This window comes from Indicator indicator, chromosome 20 (genome assembly GCF_027791375.1).
Source record: "Indicator indicator isolate 239-I01 chromosome 20, UM_Iind_1.1, whole genome shotgun sequence".
Classification (NCBI taxonomy): Eukaryota; Metazoa; Chordata; class Aves; order Piciformes; family Indicatoridae; genus Indicator; species Indicator indicator.
The window spans coordinates 4,261,613-4,279,707 of NC_072029.1; the positions used below are offsets into that span (position 1 = coordinate 4,261,613).

An 18,095-nucleotide genomic window follows, 5' to 3' on the forward strand; every position below is an offset into this window, starting at 1 on the left:
GGTCTCATCTCTGGAGACATTCAGGATCAGCCTTGCTTTGTCCCTGGGCAGTCTGCTCTAGCTGGAGGTGTCCCTGCTGCCTGCAGGGGGCTTGGACAAGATGACCTTTGAGAGTTCCTTCCAACCTAACACAGTCTGTGACTCTGTGTCTCAGGCCCAAAGCTCAGTGAGGTGCTCTGAAGCTTGCTCAAGCCCGGGGAAGGTCAAGATTTATGCACTCAGGCAGGCTTTTATCTCAGGATGTGCTGCATCAGGGCCAGGTTGCCAGGAGTGTTGTGTTCTGACACATGCACAGCCACATTGTCCAATAAGCTGATTGTGATTTTCTGATCCTGCCTAAACCCAGGCTCAGGAGCAGCTTGTGGCCAAAGGCAACAGCAGGATGCAGATGCATGGACTGGGAATCCTAGGAAATAACAGTGGGTAAAAAATGAAATGTAATAGTGTCATGTTTTGAGGTACCAGTACCTTATTATCAAGAGGGTTTTCTGGGGTTTGTGTATTTTAAGGAGAACAATGAGATGTGTATAAAGGAGCCCCTATTGCAACAAAGATCTGGAGGTGCTGGAGGGTGTCCAGAGAAGGGCTGGAGCTGCTCTGCTATGGAGACAGACTGAGAGAGTTGGGGTTGTTCAGCGTGGAGAAGAGAAGGCTCTGAGGAGACCTTCTTGTGGCCTTCCAGTATCTGAAGGGGGCTCCAAGAAAGCTGGGGAGGGACTTTTTAGGGTGTCAGGGAGGGATAGGACTGGAGGGAATGCATCCAAGCTAGAGGAGGGGAGACCCAGATAGGATGTTAGGAAGAAGTTGTTCCCCAAGAGGGTGGTGAGAGACTGGAAGAGGTTGCTCAGGGAGGTGGTGGAAGCCTCATCCCTGGAGGTTTTTGCAGCCAGGCTGGATGTGGCTGTGAGCAACCTGCTGTAGTGTGAGGTGTCCCTGGCCATGGCAGGGCGTTTGGGACTGGCTGATCCTTGAGGTCCCTTCCAACCCTGACAATTCTATGAAAACCCCTGCTCTTGTGTAAGGAGGAGGAAGTGCACCCTGCACAGCAGTGACCCTCTCTGCTGAAATCTGCTTTTCACCAGGCTGAAATGGAGCAGAGTGATCTCTCCAATATTGTCTCTGGTGTACATCCAAGAAGCAAGAGCATTGGTGCCTAGAAAAGACAAATTGAACTCCCCTTCTGTTCTCAATCCAATTAAACCTCCTGTGTAGTGTGAGTTGTGTCAGTTGATGCAGATATTCAGTTCTGTGATTCTATGAATTTTGATTCTTGGGAGAGGGATTATGAGATGGTATGGGGGAGGGCATGAAATGACTCTGGAAATTTCAGCATGTTTGTATGGGCAGCTGGTGTTTGGTTTTGTGTTGCTTTGTTTATTTTCTCCTGTGTTGTTTGACTTCCTGTGGAAGTCAAAAGTTCAGTACTGAATGCAAGGTGAGAGCTAAGATTGGGGACAGGCCAAGGCAGACCTTGACAGTGAAGACAAAGACCCTGCTTATTGCAGGGAACTGTGGGAGGCATTTGAAGACAGGAGAATGATCCAGAGAGATGGATTAGTAAAATGACCTTTACAGCAGCATGATGAGAGAGGAAAGAATTGAAGGAAAACAATATGTGAAGTAGGCAAGACACGATTTTGATGTGAGTTTAGATGATTTTAAGCAATGTGAGTGGATGGGAAGGGCAGAACAAAGCTGTGAGATTTTGCTGTATTTGGGGAGATGCCCTTGGAGGAGTCTGAGCTGGTGTCATGGAATGGTTTGCACTCACCATAAAATTAAAGGCTTGCAAATAGCAACATTTTCATAGATTCATTGAATGGGTTGGGTTGGAGGGGAGCTTAAGATCATCCAGTTCCAAGCCCCTGCAGGGACACCTGTCTCCAGCCCAGATTGCTCAAGGCCTCATCCAACCTGGCTTTGAACACCTCCAGGGAGGGCACATCCACAACCTCCCTGGGTAACCTCTTCCAGTGTCTCACCACCCTCACTGTCAAGAATTTCTTCTTAATCTCCAATCTGAATCTCCCCTCCTAAAGCTTCAATCTGTTGCCTCTCATCCTGTCACATTTTAAATTCCTGTGTTGTGAAATCTGTTTTGTGATAGTTTAATACTCAGCACACAGAACAAAACAGCACTTGGCTCAACTCCTCCCAAAGAGCTTTAATGCTTTAATGATTTTTGCTTCAGTCAACCATTGCTTTTTCCTGGTATCTTTTGGATTTCCTAGCAGATAAAAAAAATGTCTTGATTTCAGTTCCATAATATCCCTTTTCCACTTACATGTCTAGGCCTTTTTTATTGTTATTGTTTTTACTTAATTCAGCTTTTTTTTTTTCTTTTAAATAAATTATGAACCCTTCCTTGGCTGTAATCTTGTACCTACATCAACAACTTGTTGGTCACTTCTGGTGGTTCATGTTCCCTCAGCTGACTTGGTTGCAGACTGCTCCAGTATCTCCCTGCCTAGCTTATTTATTGAAAATAGCTACCAAACAATCTTTAATCATTGTGACTAAGTGAATAATACCACAGCTACACAAGGGCAGTGATAGTGCCTTTGGTGAGGCCACAGCTTGAGTCCTGGGGGAAAGGATCTGGGGGTGCTGGTGGTCAGCAGCTGAACAGGAGCCAGCAGTGTGCCCAGGTGGCCAAGAAGGCCAAAGGCTTCCTGGCCTGGATCAAAACCAGTGTGGCCAGCAGGAGCAGGGCAGTGATGGTGCTCCTGTGCTGGGCCCTGCTGAGGCCACAGCTTGAGTCCTGGGGTCAGGTCTGGTGCCACAGGATAAGACCTTGAGGGGCTGGAGGGTGTCCAGAGAAGAGCACTGAGGCTGCTGAGGGGTTTGGAGCAGCAGCTGAGGGAGCTGGGGCTGTGCAGCGTGGAGAAGAGAAGGCTGAGGGAGACCTCATTGCTCTCTGCAGCTCCCTGAAAGGAGGTTGGAGTGAGGCTGGGGTTGGTCTCTTCTCCCAAGTCACCAGAGCTAGGATGAGAGGAAATGTGCTGAAGCTGTGCCAGGGGAAGGGTAGGTTGGAGATGAGGAACAATTTCTTTGGTGCAAGAGTGGTGAGGGGTTGGGACAGGCTGCCCAGGGAGGTGGTGGAGTGCCCATGCCTGGAGGTGTTCCAGAAGCTGTAGATGTGGTGCTGCAGGATAGAGTTCAGTGGTTGTGATAGTTGGGTTATGGTTCAACTTGATGATCTTAAAGGTCTTTTCCAGCCTTAATGACTGCATGATTCTAAGTCTATAAATGCTTCTCCAAACCTGAGCATGGGAAATAACCCCAAAACATTCAGGGCTTCACTGGTCAAGCCTAGCTGTGCTGGGGAGCCCTAGCACACATTGTTCCATCAGTCAGTTTCTGAGTAGGTGCTTTTTACTTGGTGTGAAGCCAGTGTCCTGAACCCCTGCTGGCCTGGGAGGCATTGGGGAGGATGTGTTGAAAGCCTTCTGGGTGGCACAAACTGATGCTGTTCCTCTTCTCTTTTTTTTTTTTTTTTTTTTTCCTTACAGTCTTATGGTAAAGGAGCAAGAAGAAAAAACCGATTCAAAGGATCAGATGGGAGTACATCTTCTGACACTACCTCCAACAGCTTTGTACGCCAGGTAGGTGGTGCTCAGCTTTTAAAGGACTGGATGACTTGCCAGGGTTAATGGTGGAGGAATTCTTTGTTTTGGTGAATTGTCAAGGCAAAGAGCAGTACTGAGAAATTGCAGGCACAATGAAAATATACTTGGTTGCTATTGTCTTGATTATGGAGGAAAAATACTTTTTTCATTTCTCATTAATTTCTGTCTCTAGTAGTTGTCGTTGGTTTTGTTGCTCTAATGCCATTAGGTGATTGAAGCTGCAGGAGGAGGAGGCAGGGCCTGATAGGAGCCACTGAAGTGGCAACATCAAAGGAGAGCAAGAGAGAGCATCAAAACTCTACCAGACCTCAGGGTTTTCCTGCTTAAGGTAGTGCTGTGTGAGGCACTTAGATGCTTTCCTCTCACATCCCAGCATTGTCTTAGGGCACAGGCTGGAGAGGAAATCCCTGGCCCCACTTGTGCCCTTTGTGATGATTCTGAAAGGCCTGTGGAGGATGGAGTGATGCTGTAGGCTCCCATGACCTACTCCAGATGGAGATACTCAAGGGAGGACCTGTGTGGGGGCTTGGAGGATAGCTCAGCCTGGCCAACAGAGAAAGGATGTAGCCAACTCAGTGTGTTCTTTGGCTGTAGAATGGTGGAGCTACTGAAGCTGTGCTGCTGTGGAAGCAGAGTGTGTTTGGAGGTGTTTATGATTGACAGCAACTTGGAGAACATGAATGGTGCCCTGAGCATGCCAGTGACTGTGCCTCTGCAGAGTCTGAAAGTGTCCTTGATGAACAGCTCTTCATTCCCTGCTGATGTCAGCTGTGGTTTTGCAGATGCAGACTTGGCTGTCGTTTTTGGAGAGCTTCTGGAGTTGAGGAGATTTAATTGCAGAGTTTTTGGGTTTGCCATCAGCAGGCACCAGACCTCCTACCCTACCAGCTTGTCTTGCAAGTTCCTCTATCTCAGAACATGTAGTGGTTCCTCTGCTGTTGTGTTGGTTGTCTCATGACGTTTCTTGTGTTTGCAAAATTCTTCTCCTTTGTCCTGCTGTGACCATCTGATAGGTTGGGGATTTTATACAGTCAGGCCCTTGTTATCTCTCAGGGTCTGTTGTGCATAGGCATGAAGTATCAGTTGATGGTGGGAGTTTTTCAGTGGCAGTGAACAATATGAAGGTGGAAATCCTGGATCAGTGAATTCCTTATTGGTGACATTTTGTTCTATTTCAGAGCACTCTGAAAAAGCAACACAAGTAGTGTTTGGGAGCAGCAATATGAACTCCCTAATTCCAAGGAATCTTTGTGAGGACATCTATGTTGCTGTTTTCCTTAGCTCCTTGTGGATGTTGAATTCCTGCTAGGAACATTTTGGGCAGAGTGGGAGTGTTTATTTCACACCAGCTACACAGAGTTCTTTGCCTTTCTTATTTACCTAAATGAAGCCTGAAGTTGGTCTCAAGTATCTCTTCCTGCTGTTGTGAGGGGGAGCTGGGCAAAGAGGATGTAGCCCAAAGAGAGTCCAAGGGAGGGCTACAAGGATGCTGAAGGGACTGGAACACTGACCTATGAGGAGAGGCTGAGAGCCCTGGGGCTCTTTAGTCTGGAGAACAGAAGACTGAGAGGAGATTTAATAAATGTCTATCTGAGGGCTGGGGGTCAAGAGGGAGGGGACAGGTTCTGCTCAGTTGCACCCTGGGAGAGGACAAGGGGCAGTGGATGGAAATTCCAGCACAGGAGGTTCCACCTCAACGTGAGGAAGAATTTCTTTACTGTAAGGGTCCCAGAGCACTGGAACAGGCTGCCCAGAAAGGTTGTGGAGTCTCCTTTGAAGCCTTTCCAGCCCTGTCTGGATGTGTTCCTGTGTGACCTGTGCTGGATTCTATGGTCCTGCTCTGGCAGGGGGTTGGACTGGAAGATCTCCAGAGGTCCCTTCCTCTGAGATGGATCATTAAAGTACATATGGGTGTTGAGGTGGACTCCTGTAGTTGGTGAAGATATGGTTGGCTCTGTAGACCGTGGGGCAGGATGCATCAAATCCTCCAAAGAGGCAAGGTTGGTGAGCTGCAGAAGTGTCCACATCCTTCCTTGGCTTATAAAGGAAGCATAGAATGTGACTGCTTCAAGTGTGGGTTTTTACAGAAGAGATTGATCTATTTCCCTGAAATCAATCCCATTTTATTGGTTGCTCAAGTGATGCAATGACTGGAAGATGGAATAGGCTTTTGCAAAACCCCAGAGATTTGATAGATCGCTGAGGCAGAACTCAGTTCTGAGGCGGCATTGCCAATGAAGACGGTGAAGGGATGCTGATGACTCATGATGGTTTATGTAGCATTATCCAAAAGAAAGCTAAGAAGCAAAGCATCACAAAGCATTCCTGGTGTGCAGGCACAACTGTTTGAGTCTGGCTGAGGTATGTCTCCCTTCACACTTGCTGCTGAGAGCTTTATGGCAGGGCTTCACTACTTCTTCACCAGGCTTCCCTGCTTCCATTCTCCTGGGCCAGCAGTAAGGAGGAATTGCCACCAGTGTGCCCAGTGTCCCAGGTATTAAACAGCTTTCTGCTGGCTCAGCTGCTGTGGCTTTCCCAGAAACTGCCTCAGTGCTGTATGTTGCTTGTCTTCATCTTTCTTGGAGGACATTTGGTGTGGTACAAATGAATGTGATTGTTTTTCCATAGCCATTTGTATGCAGCAGAAAAAGTGACTCTAGGCAGTGTTCCTCTGAGAGGGGTGACAGCTGCAGAGAAACAGAGCAGGCACAGGGATCCAGACTCAGTACAATCAATGACATACCCATTTATTTTCCAGTATTTTAGTGCTGTCATTAAACTAGGAAGTCAGTTTTTGACTGGAATGAGGTTTGTGTGGTCATTTGGCAGTGGTTTTGATCTCCATGTGGGTTACAAGCCAACCTTGCTGTAGGCCAAGCCAACCTCATGAGGTTCAACAAGACCAAGTGCAAGGTTCTGCATCTGGGTTGGGGCAATCCCAGGCACCAATATAGGCTGGGCAGGGACTGGCTGGAGAGCAGCACTGAAGAAAAGGACTTGGGGGTGCTGGGGGAGGAGAAGCTCACCAGGAGCCAGCAGTGAGCACTTGCAGCCCAGAGAGCCAAGCAGAGCCTGGGCTGCAGCAAGAGAAGTGTGGCCAGCAGGGCCAGGGAGGGGATTCTCCCCCTCTGCTCCACTCTGCTGAGACCACACCTGGAGCTCTGTGTCCAGTTCTGGAGCCTCTGTTCCAGGAAAGATCTGGAGGTGCTGGAAGGTGTCCAGAGAAGGGCCAGGAGGATGAGCAGAGGGCTGGAGCTGCTCTGCTCTGGAGACAGACTGAGAGAGTTGGGGTTGTTCAGTCTGGAGAAGCAAAGGCTCTGAGGAGACCTTCCTGTGGCCTTGCTGGATCTGAAGGTGGCTCCAAGAAAGCTGGGGAGGAACTTTTTTGAGGTGTCAGGTAGGGATAGGACTGAGGAGAATGGAGCAAAACTAGATGAGAGGAGATTCAGATTGGATGTTAGGAAGAAGTTGTTCACATGAGGGTGGTGAGAGACTGGCACAGGTTGCCCAGGGAGGTGGTGGAAGCCTCATGCCTGGAGGTTTTTGCAGCCAGGCTGGATGTGGCTGTGAGCAGCCTGCTGTAGTGTGAGGTGTCCCTGGCCATGGCAGGGGGTTTGGAACTGGATGATCCTTGAGGTCCCTTCCCCCCTGACAGTTCTGTGATTCCATAACAACCTCTTTGTTTCAGCAGTGCTGATGGGGCCTATAGCTGTGGTTTTCCCCTTCTGACTTCGTTTTAATTCCGGTTCACATTTACTTTCTGGCTTGTCCTAGAGCTTTGAGGTGCATCTGTACAAGTACTTCCTTCTGCACTCCAGAAGGAATCCTGAGTTGTCCTGACTATGTGTTGCATTTCTGCCCTAAAGAAGGAAGAATGTTTGGAAGGTGCTCCTGTGTCATTCTTTAGCTGGGCTGTCCTTCAGCTGGGAGAGGCATGCAGGTTTTGTTTGGAAAGTGGACAGTTCCTGACACGGAAAACAGATTGGTGCTGGATTAAAGCAGATAAATGTGTCTAGTCCTAAAGAAATGTTGTGCATGTGGAAGGCAGTGGAGGTGTTGTGCAAAAGCAAGGATTTAGGGTTCAGTTGTTTCAATCGGGAGCTGCTGGCCAGGGAAGTTAAAGCTGCTGCAGGAGGGAGGGAGTTAGAATCTATTACTTACATTGACAAAGCCTTACTGTGTCTGTGTTTTACTATTTCCTTAAGAACACGTGCACCTCTAGCTCCAGTGTATACCTGGCAAGTTTCCTGCCATGCATACCAAATGCTGAAGTTACAAAAATAATTCCAGCTTCCTCAAACTGCTTCAAATTGGGCCCAGGCCAACCTCATGAAATTCAACAAGACCAAGTGCAAGGTCCTGCAGCTGGGTCAGGGCAATCCCAAGCATTGATACAGGCTGGGCAGGAACTGGCTGGAGAGCAGCCCTGAAGAAAAGGCCTTGGGGGTGCTGGGGGAGGAGAAGCTCACCAGGAGCCAGCAGTGAGCACTTGCAGCCCAGAGAGCCAAGCAGAGCCTGGGCTGCAGCAAGAGAAGTGTGGCCAGCAGGGCCAGGGAGGGGATTCTCCCCCTCTGCTCCACTCTGCTGAGACTACACCTGGAGCTCTGTGTCCAGTTCTGGAGCCTCTGTTCCAGGAAGGATCTGGAGGTGCTGGAAGGTGTCCAGAGAAGGGCCAGGAGGATGAGCAGAGGGCTGGAGCTGCTCTGCTCTGGAGACAGACTGAGAGAGTTGGGGTTGTTCAGTCTGGAGAAGAGAAGGCTCTGAGGAGACCTTCTTGTGGCCTTGCAGGATCTGAAGGGGGCTACAAGAAAGCTGGGGAGGAACTTTTTTGAGGTGTCAGGTAGGGATAGGACTGAGGAGAATGGAGCAAAACTAGATGAGAGGAGATTCAGATTGGATGTTAGGAAGAAGTTGTTCACATGAGGGTGGTGAGAGACTGGCACAGATTGCCCAGAGAGGTGGTGGAAACCTCATCCCTGGAGGTGTTTGCAGCCAGGCTGGATGTGGCTGTGAGCAGCCTGCTGTAGTGTGAGGAGTCCCTGGCCATGGCAGGGGGGTTGGAACTGGCTGATCCTTGAGGTCCCTTCCAACCCTGACAATTCTATGAAAACCCCTGCTCTTGTGTAAGGAGGAGGAAGTGCACCCTGCACAGCAGTGACCCTCTCTGCTGAAATCTGCTTTTCACCAGGCTGAAATGGAGCAGAGTGATCTCTCCAATATTGTCTCTGGTGTACATCCAAGAAGCAAGAGCATTGGTGCCTAGAAAAGACAAATTGAACTCCCCTTCTGTTCTCAATCCAATTAAACCTCCTGTGTAGTGTGAGTTGTGTCAGTTGATGCAGATATTCAGTTCTGTTTTTCACACTCGTGAATCTGTAAAACCTGTGAGCTTTTAAGAGAATGTTTTGGCTCTTGTTCTCTGTGTTTGTTCCAAAAAAAATCTGTTTAGTTTTATTATTTAGAATCGTTTGGAATGTTATTGGTGATATTGGAGCTTAAAACAACAACAACCACTTGGCCTTCTTTTCCTTCACCAGCAGTTAGCTGCTGCTTGACTTGGGAGGAGCAGGAGAGGGAAGGATTTTATTTAATTCTCTCCCCCACCCCCACCTCTGTTTTGTTGTTAAGTTGTATTGGCAATTAAGCAACCTGTTTGGAAAGCAGAAGCCTCACTGCACACCAATCAGCTCCTAACTGACTGTAATCAGTTGTCTTTAGGAATCTAAAGCTCATTGTGTTACACAGCCTTCATCATCTTCCTGCAGCTTTGGAAGCAAATGAAGCTCTATTTACAAGCAAACTAATCTCTAGAAGTATGAATGCAATGAATATGTACAAACTATACAATAGATGTACAGTAGAGATCTATTTACAATTTATAAACCACACAGAAACTCCTCAGACCCCCCTGGATGGATCCAGGGGGACCATTCACCTCCTCCCCCACTCCCTCCCTCCCTCCCTCTACCTCACAGAGAAGTCAAAACAGAGATCCCCTGGCAAGGTTGCGGGAGGCAGAAAGGAAAGTTGCAAGCAGAGGCAAAGAAGAAGAAAAGAGAGAACTGTTTATGCCTCTGCTCTCTATTGCCATTAGCAAGCCAATGAATTCTATAGACCTTAGCATTATTCTTCTTTTACATCCAGTGGTCCTTTATTTTACTTTCAGTCTTTGCAGTCAGGGACTAGGCAAAAGTTCCCCCTGCCAACTGTAACACCTGGTAATGATTTGGTTCCCAAGGCTTGTTTCAGAAGACAGATCAGATAAAGTGCTTTGCAGGCAACATCACTGTAAGCAAATTGCATGTCCTGATAGCATTACATGCTCCCTGCTTGTGCTCCTGCACCAGTCTTTGGGGAGGCTTTATCTTAAATCCTAATGATTAATCACACAGGCAGCCTAAGTTGTTGGGATTTTTGTGTGCTGCAAAGGCAGATTAGATGTGGAATAGGCCATAGGCTTACTGAAATATTTAAGGTTTTACATGTCTGGTTGGTTTGGGTTTTGTGTTTGGGTTTTGTTTTGTTTGTTTGTTTGTTTGGGTTTTTTTGCTTTTAAATATTGGCTCCGTGCCTGTTACGCTCTGTTCGTACAAAAATGAAATGGTGTAGGGGATTCATTATTCTTCTGCTCTCCTCTGAGGACGTTGGCTTAGCTGTGTAATCACCTATTGCAGTTTATGAATGGTGAAAACTAAGATTTGCACCACAAAAAAAAAGAAAAAAAGATTTGAAAAGACTTGACTTAGTTTTGCTCATAAAGGTGCCTGCTGAAATCTTCAGTGCCCAATGGAATTGGGCTGCTTCAGGGATGTGTTCCTCATCTGATAATTGCTGAGGGCTTTGGTTGTGGTTTGGGTTTTTATGCAGGTACAGAGCTTAGCTTTGATATTTTTTTATTACTTTTTCCTGTAGGGAAGAGCTTCTGCATTCAGCTGAGACATGCAGCCTGCCAGTGAGCCTGGACAGGGTGAGCTGCAAAGAGCTGGTGCAGAGTGGGGCACAGGTACTACCTTTAAATTTAATGCTCAGTACTGGCAATTTTATGCTGGAAACCTGCTTATTATTGAGAGAGTTGGGGTTATTGGAGAAGAAAAGGCTCTGAGGAGACCTTGTTGTGGCCTTGCAGTATCTGAAGGGGGCTCCAAGAAAGCTGGGGAAGGACTTTTTAGGGTATCAGGGAGTGACAGGACTCGGGGGAATGGATCCAAGCTAGAGGAGGGGAGATTCAGATTGGATGTTAGGAAGAAGTTCTTCCCCAAGAGGGTGGTAAGAGACTAGAAGAGGTCCAGGGAGGTGGTAGAGGCCTCATCCCTGGAGGTTTTTGCGGCTGTGAGCAACCTGCTGTAGTGTGAGGTGTCCCTGCCCATGGCAGGGGGGTTGGAACTGGATGATGCTTGGGGTCCCTTCCAATCCTGTGATTCTGTGATCTTCAGAGATCCCTTCCAACCCCTACCATTCGGTGAGTCTGTGATTCTGTGATCTCCAGGAATGGGACCTCAACTAGCTCCCTGGGCAACCTATTCCAGTGTTCCACCACCCTCATGGTGAAGAGCTTGTTCCTAACATCCAATCTAAAGCTGCTCTTCTCTAGTTTGAAGCCATTGTCACTCATCCTATCACTGCAGACCTTTAAAACAGCCTTCTTTTAACTCCTTTCAGGTACTGGAAGGTCATTATTAGGTCTCCCAGAAGTCTTCTCTTCTCCAGCCTGAAAGTTAAGGGTTGGAAGGGACCTCCAGAGATCATCCAGTCCAACCCCCCTACCAAAGCAGGGTAACCCAGGGCAGGTCACACAGGAACACATCCAGGTGGGTTCTGAAAGTCACCAGAGGAGACTCCGCAACCTCTCTGGGCAGCCTACTTCAAGCCTCCAGCACCCTCACACCAAAGAAGTTTCTCCTCATGTTGAGGTGGAACCTCCTGGGTTCTTCTGGAGGCTTTCCAAACCTACTTGGATATGTTCCTGTGTGGCCTTCCCTGGCTGATCCTGCTCTGGCAGGGGGTTGGACTGGATGATCTCTGGAGGTCCCTTCCAACTTCTGCCATTCTATGATCCTGTGATGGATTAAATCACATTACACTGAGGTTGACATTTGGAGCATGATGTCTGTACTGCTGCATTAGCAGGAGCCACCAAACTTGACTGTTTAGGCCAGCATCTGACCTTAAATCATGGGCAGGCAGTGCGGTTCCAGGATGCTGCAGTGTTTGTATTGAGCAACGTTAATCAGTTTTTAGTCAACAGATACAGAGTGATTTGATTTAGGACATGGAATTAGATAATGTCTCTAGGAGCAGCACTTGGCTGGGAACCCCACTGGGTTTGGTCTGTTGTATGCATGGAACATACCAAGTTCACAGTGAAGAGTGGGTGAAGCACTTAGAGCCGTGTGGGATTCCTGGAGTCTGTCACTTCACTTCTTCAGAGACTTTCATTCACTGCTGCTATCTCAGCTCCTCAGTCATGTGGGGAAAACCAGGGAGGTGTTGAGTGGGAGGAGGACAGCTTTCAGAAGCAGCTTGGATTTGGGAGTGGGTGGCTGGAGGCAGGAAGGGTGGAAGGAATAGAAAAGGTCTTTCCCTTCTGGTGGCAGTTGTGGAGCTTCATTTTAGGCTCTGTAGAGATGGCAAGATGGCATTAGGCTCATTGAGCTATCGATTTCCTCAGCTGTAAGAAGAGTTTGCAAAGTCTCCTTTTTTGGCCTGCAGAGAATACAACAGATGCCCCTCTACAGCCTGGGATCTTGGCATGCATGGCTGGAGGGGAGATGGCTGAGAAAAACCCAGCAGAAAGGAAGTTCACTTCCAATTCTTACATGGGCCTTTTTTTTTTTTTTTTTTCCCCTCAAATGGTTTCTAAGAATAGAAATAAAAAATGCTGCCATGTGTTTAAAAAACTCCACACACCCTCCAACAAAAACACACAGGGAAAACATCATAAAGCTCCTGTTATATGTCCACTTACTTCTCTTGGAGCAGAGTGTCAGGGAGAAAATTAGAGGGGGGAAGAACTAAATATAATACTTTAATGAAAAGTGAAGGATAGGAACCCTGTTTAGAGCCTTGAATGGAGGTAGATCACAGAATCATAGAATGGTCTGGGTTGGAAGGGACCTCCAAAGCTCATCCAGTCCAACCCCTCTGCAGTCAGCAGGGACATCCTCCACTAGATCAGGTTGCCCAGAGCCCTGTCCAGCCTCACCTTGAAGATCTCCAGGGATGGGCCCTCCAGAACCTCCCTGGGCAACCTGTTCCAGTGTTCCACCACCCTCAAGGTGCAGAACCTAAATCTTCTCTGCTCTAGTTTGAAGCCATTGCCCCTGGTCCTGTCCCTGCAGGCCTTTGCAAACAGTTCCTCTGCAGCCTTCTTGTAGCCCCTTCAGGTACTGCATGTTTGGTGTTTGCTTTGCATGCAGCTGCAGTCAGTGCATCTTTCCCTAGCAGCAGTGGAGATGTTGAAGATGGGCCTTCTATTTGTCATCTGCTGAGCTGATTGCCAGCCATGTTAATGAGCTTGCTGAGATGATGAATGGCTGTTGCAAAGTGGCTGAGAGGACAGGATGGCCTCCTGGGAGGGGATGGGGGAGAGGCAAGCCCTGCAATGGGAGTCCTGAAGTCTAACTTGCTGGTGGCAGCTTTTGGATGTTCTCATTTGGCATTCCCATTGCTGCTGTCTTCTGTGTGCCTCCTGACCTCTAGGAGGTTATCCTCTAGGTCTATCAGGGAGAGGAGAAATGGCACTGCCCAGCTGCTCAGGAACTGCCACAGCTTGCACTCAAGTTTGGCAGCATCAGATGTGTCCCTTTGTAGTGGGGTGTTGAAGGGCACAGCAGAACTTGTGCATTCCTGAGCCACCTGAGATTTCTCCAGGTGACAGTGGTGCCTCCTTGCTGCTGTGGAAGGGGAGGAGGAGAAGGAGGAAGAGAAGGTGTCAGATGCTCAGCTGCTCAGGCAGTCAGAGATGTGAGAATTTTTACCAGGCAAACTGAAGAAGGTGAAGCATAATCTTTGCAGCTTTGCTAGATATACAGTGGAGATTCTTCCCTCAGTGCATGGCAGAAGGACTCACAGAATCAGACAGAATCACAGAATGCTGGGGCTGGGAAGGCACTTCTGAGGGTCATCTAGTCCAACCCCCCTGCTAGAGCAGGATCACCTGGAGTAAAGCACACAGCCACAGCTGCAGGTGGGTTTGGAATCTCTCCAGAGAAGGAGACTCCACAGCCTCTCTGGGCAGCCTGCTCCAGAGCTCTACCATTCTTGCAGTTAAGAATAGTTTCCTGATGCTTACATGCAGCCTCCTGTGTTCCAGTTTGTGTCCATTGCCCCTTGTCCTGTCACTGGACACCACTGAGAAGAGTCTGGCTCCATCCTCCTGACACTTGCCCTTTAGATGTTGATCAGCATTAAGGAGACCCCATCTCAGTCTGCTCTTCTCCAGGCCAAATGGCTTGAGTCTAATTTTGGTTTAGGCCTTCTCTTTGACCAAATTTCTTCATGGGTGGTGACTGATCTCTGGCAGCCTCTGTCTTGCAGTTTTGTGCCTTAATTACAGAATTAATCACAGGGTTAACCAGGTTGGAGAAGACCTTTGAGATCATCAAGTCCAACCTATCACCCAACCCTATCTAATCAACTAACCCATGGCACCCAGTGCCTCATCCAGTCTTACTTGAAACACTTCCAGGGACAGTGACTCTACCACCTCCCTGAGCAGCACATCCCAATGGCCAATCTCTCTTTCTGGGAAGAATTTCTTCCTAACATCCAGCTCAAACCTCCCCTGGTGCAGCTTGAGACTGTGTCCTCTCCTTCTGTCACTGGTTGCCTGGGAGAAGAGCCCAACCCCCACCTGGCTACAGCCTCCCTTCAGGGAGTTGTAGACAGCAATTGAGGTCTCCCCTGAGCCTCCTCTTCTCCAGGCTAAACACCCCCAGCTCCCTCAGCCTCTCCTCACAGGGCTATGCTCCAGACCCCTCCCCAGCCTTGTTGCCCTTCTCTGGCCACATTCCAGCTTCTCAACATCTTTCTTGAATTGAGGAGCCCAGAACTGGACACAGTACTCAAGGTGTGTCCTAACCAGAACTGAGCACAGGGCAGGATGACTTCCCTGCTCCTGCTGGCCACACTATTCCTGATCCAGGCCAGGAAGCCTTTGGCCTTCTTGGCCACCTGGGCACACTGCTGGCTCCTGTTCAGCTGCTGTCAACCAGTACCCCCAGGTCCCTTTCTGCCTGGCTGCTCTCCAGCCACTCTGACCCCAGCCTGTAGCACTGCCTGGGGTTGTTGTGGCCAATGTGTAGAACCCTGCACTTAGATGTGTTAAATCTCCTGCCCTTGGACTCTGCCCATCTGTCCAGCCTGTCAAGGTCCCTCTGCAGAGCCCTTCTACCTTCTAACAGATCAACATCTGCTCCCAGCTTGGTGTCATCTGCAAATTTACTGATGATGGACTCAATCCCCTCATCCAGATCATCAATAAAGAGATTGAACAGGATGGGGCCCAGCACTGATCCCTGGGGGACACCACTAGTGACAGGCTGCCAGCTGGATGTGGCACCATTCACCACCACTCTCTGGGCTCTGCCCTCCAGCCAGTTCCTAACCCAGCGCAGAGTGCACCTTTGATGAGCTGAACCTCTCAAAGCCCTGCAGCTTCAGCAAGAACCTTCATGCCTGCCTTTGCTGGTCTGTTGGATGGCGTATAGTGGAAGCTCCAAAAGAAAAAGCACACAGTTGTAAAGAGTTAATTTCAAGCTGAGCAATGGGATTGAATGAGAATCAAGTGTTGTGCTTTACTTTGTCCCTGGATTCTCCCAGCAAATTCCCTGTGGTTTCTGGTTCTCATGTGCAGCATTGTCTTACTCCAAATGATGGTTTTGAACATTGTGGTGGAGATGCAAGGCTTGTGGGATGCTGTCAGAGATGGCTTCTGGTTACAGTGAGCACAGACATAGAGTATCTGGAATGGGACAAGGGTTCTGATGGATAGCACAGAAGAGTAGGGGTTGGAAGGGACCTCCAGAGATCAACCAGTCCAACCCTCCTGACAAAGCAGCATCATCCAGGGCAGCTCACACAAGAACACATCCAGGCAGGTCCTGAAAGTCTCCAGAGAAGGAGACTCCACAACCTCTCTGGGCAGCCTGCTCCAGGCCTCCAGCACCCACACACCAAAGAAGTTTCTCCTAATCTTGAGGTGGAACCTCCTGGATCCAGTTTGTCCTTGTTGGTCCTTGTCCTTTCACTGGGCACCACCAAACAGAGCCTGGCCCCTTCATCCTGACCCCCACCCCTCAGCTATTGATAGACATTGATCAGATCCCCTCTCAGCCTTCTCTTCTCCAGACTGAACAGCCCCAGGGCTCTCAGCCTCTCTTCACAGGGGAGATGTTTCAGTCCCTTCATCATCCTCATAGCTCTCTGTTGGACTCTCTCCAGCAGGTCTCTGTCTGTCTTGAACTGGGGAGCCCAGAACTGGACACAGGATTGCAGCTGTGGTCTCAGCAGGGCAGAGCAGAGGGGAAGCAGAACCTCCCTCGCCCTGCTGGCCACACTTTTCTTGCTCACCCCAGGATCCCATTGGCTCTCTTGGCCACAAGGGCACATTGCTGTCCCATGCAGAACTTGCTGTCCACCAGCACTCCAAGGTCTTTCTCCATGGAGCTGCTTTCCAGCAGGATGATTCTTAGTCTATGTTGGTGCCTGGGGTTGTTCTTCCCCAGGTTCAGGACTCTGCACTTGCCCTCATTGAACTTCATGTGGTTTGTCTGCACCCAGCTCTCAGCCTTACCTGATCTCCTTGGGTGGCAGCACAGCGTGATGGGTTGGCAGCCACCCCTCCCAGTTCTAACTGATGGAACTCTGTTAAAAACAGTTTAAATGCAATATTTTCAGAATTTCTTCTTACCACCCTGTTTAGTTGGAGTGGGTTTGGTTCAGGGTTATCTTTATTAATTTAGTTTTATTTTTAAATGAAGTAATCTGTTTTAAGAAGACCTTAAAATAAGGTGGGTATTTTTTTTTAATAAGCTGTTCTGAGGCACTTGCAGAATTCAAGTTTATAACTTTATATAGGTGTACCACAAGCAGAGATGCTGGCTAAGTACCTCTTACAGGAAACTCAGTCTCTAGTAATTTTAAATGTTATGTTGGTTTTCAGGGCTTGCATTTCTGCTCCATGGTTTTGACTGGGAATGAATGCCTTGCACAAGGGAACAGTTTGGTCCTCTGTAAGGCAAATATCATCTTTTGCTTCAAAATGCAATTGATTTCAAGGAAAAATAACTGTTGGCTGATGTGCAACAAGCTGCTTCAGTTTCTCTCCAGTATGGAGCTGTGCTGCTCCTAATTGCTGGCAGAGCCCAGGGTGCAAGGAAATCGGGGTTCAGCCTGGAGAAGAGAGGGCTCCAGGGAGACCTTGGAGCAGCCTTCCAGTACCTGAAGGGGGGCTACAAGAAGGCTGCAGAGAGACTGTTTACAAAGGCCTGCAGGGACAGGACCAGGGGCAATGGCTTCAAACTAGAGCAGAGCAGATTGAGATTGGATGTGAGGAAGAAGTTCTGCACCATGAGGGTGGTGGAACACTGGAACAGGTTGCCCAGGGAGGTGGTTGAGGCTCCATCCCTGGAGATACTGAAGGTGAGGCTGGACAGGGCTCTGGGCAACCTGATCTAGTTGGGGATATCCCTGCTGAGTGCAGGGGGGTTGGACTGGATGAGCTTTGGAGGTCCCTTCCAACTCAAACCATTCTATGATTCTGTGGTTCTATGTGATTGCCTGCATAGCTCTCTGAAAAATACATCATTCTTTGTCCACCTTCTTTGACCTTCTTTACTTTTTAGGAATTCTGTTGAAAGCAGTAATGTGTGCAGGAAATGTTTGCTTACAGCAAGAAAAGATTAAAGATTGTTTCTGCCTGGTCCTTGAAGTAATTACTGAGGAAATTGCCAGAGTCAGTAGCAGAGTATAATCAGAAGTCAGCTGGTTTTACACATCTCTTTCCAGCATTAGCTACAATTTATCCATCATCTGCCACTTAGACTGAAGTGGAAATAAGATGCTTTCCTAAGTTAAATAACACCCCAAATGAATATGCTAACACAAAGTAGTTCCATGCTTAGGAGCAAGGTTGTTTGGCTCAGACTCAATCAGCACTTTGAAGATCTCGAAGGATAGAACGTGCAAAACCCTCACATCCCTGTTGAACAGCATTTAAAGTGCTGTTACAGACATGTCAAAGAAATGAAAGCACCTTAATAGATTTGACTGTGCTTTGAGATCTGAGTGTAGAAAATGAGTCAATCCCTTGCAAGATCAATAAGTGTGGTGATAAAGCAGTGCTGTTGAGATAAAGCCTACGAAGGAGTTGGCACAGCCATGTGGAAGACAGCAGGAGACTGAGGTGCCCAGAGCAGTGATTCATTGGACATGGCCTGGGAGAACTGGCAGTGTGCTGTCTGCTTT

General features: G+C 48.4%; 1 protein-coding gene across 2 annotated transcripts in view; it reads left to right on the forward strand.

The window, feature by feature from the left end:
* The window catches only part of CACNB2 (calcium voltage-gated channel auxiliary subunit beta 2), a 254,932-nt gene that overhangs the window by 10,154 nt on the left and 226,683 nt on the right, over window positions 1–18,095 (forward strand). For both annotated transcript variants that reach the window (XM_054390122.1, XM_054390123.1), the window contains exon 2: window positions 3,513–3,605. In XM_054390122.1, the coding sequence (XP_054246097.1) occupies window positions 3,513–3,605 (93 nt within the window). The remainder of the gene's footprint in view (window positions 1–3,512; window positions 3,606–18,095) is intronic.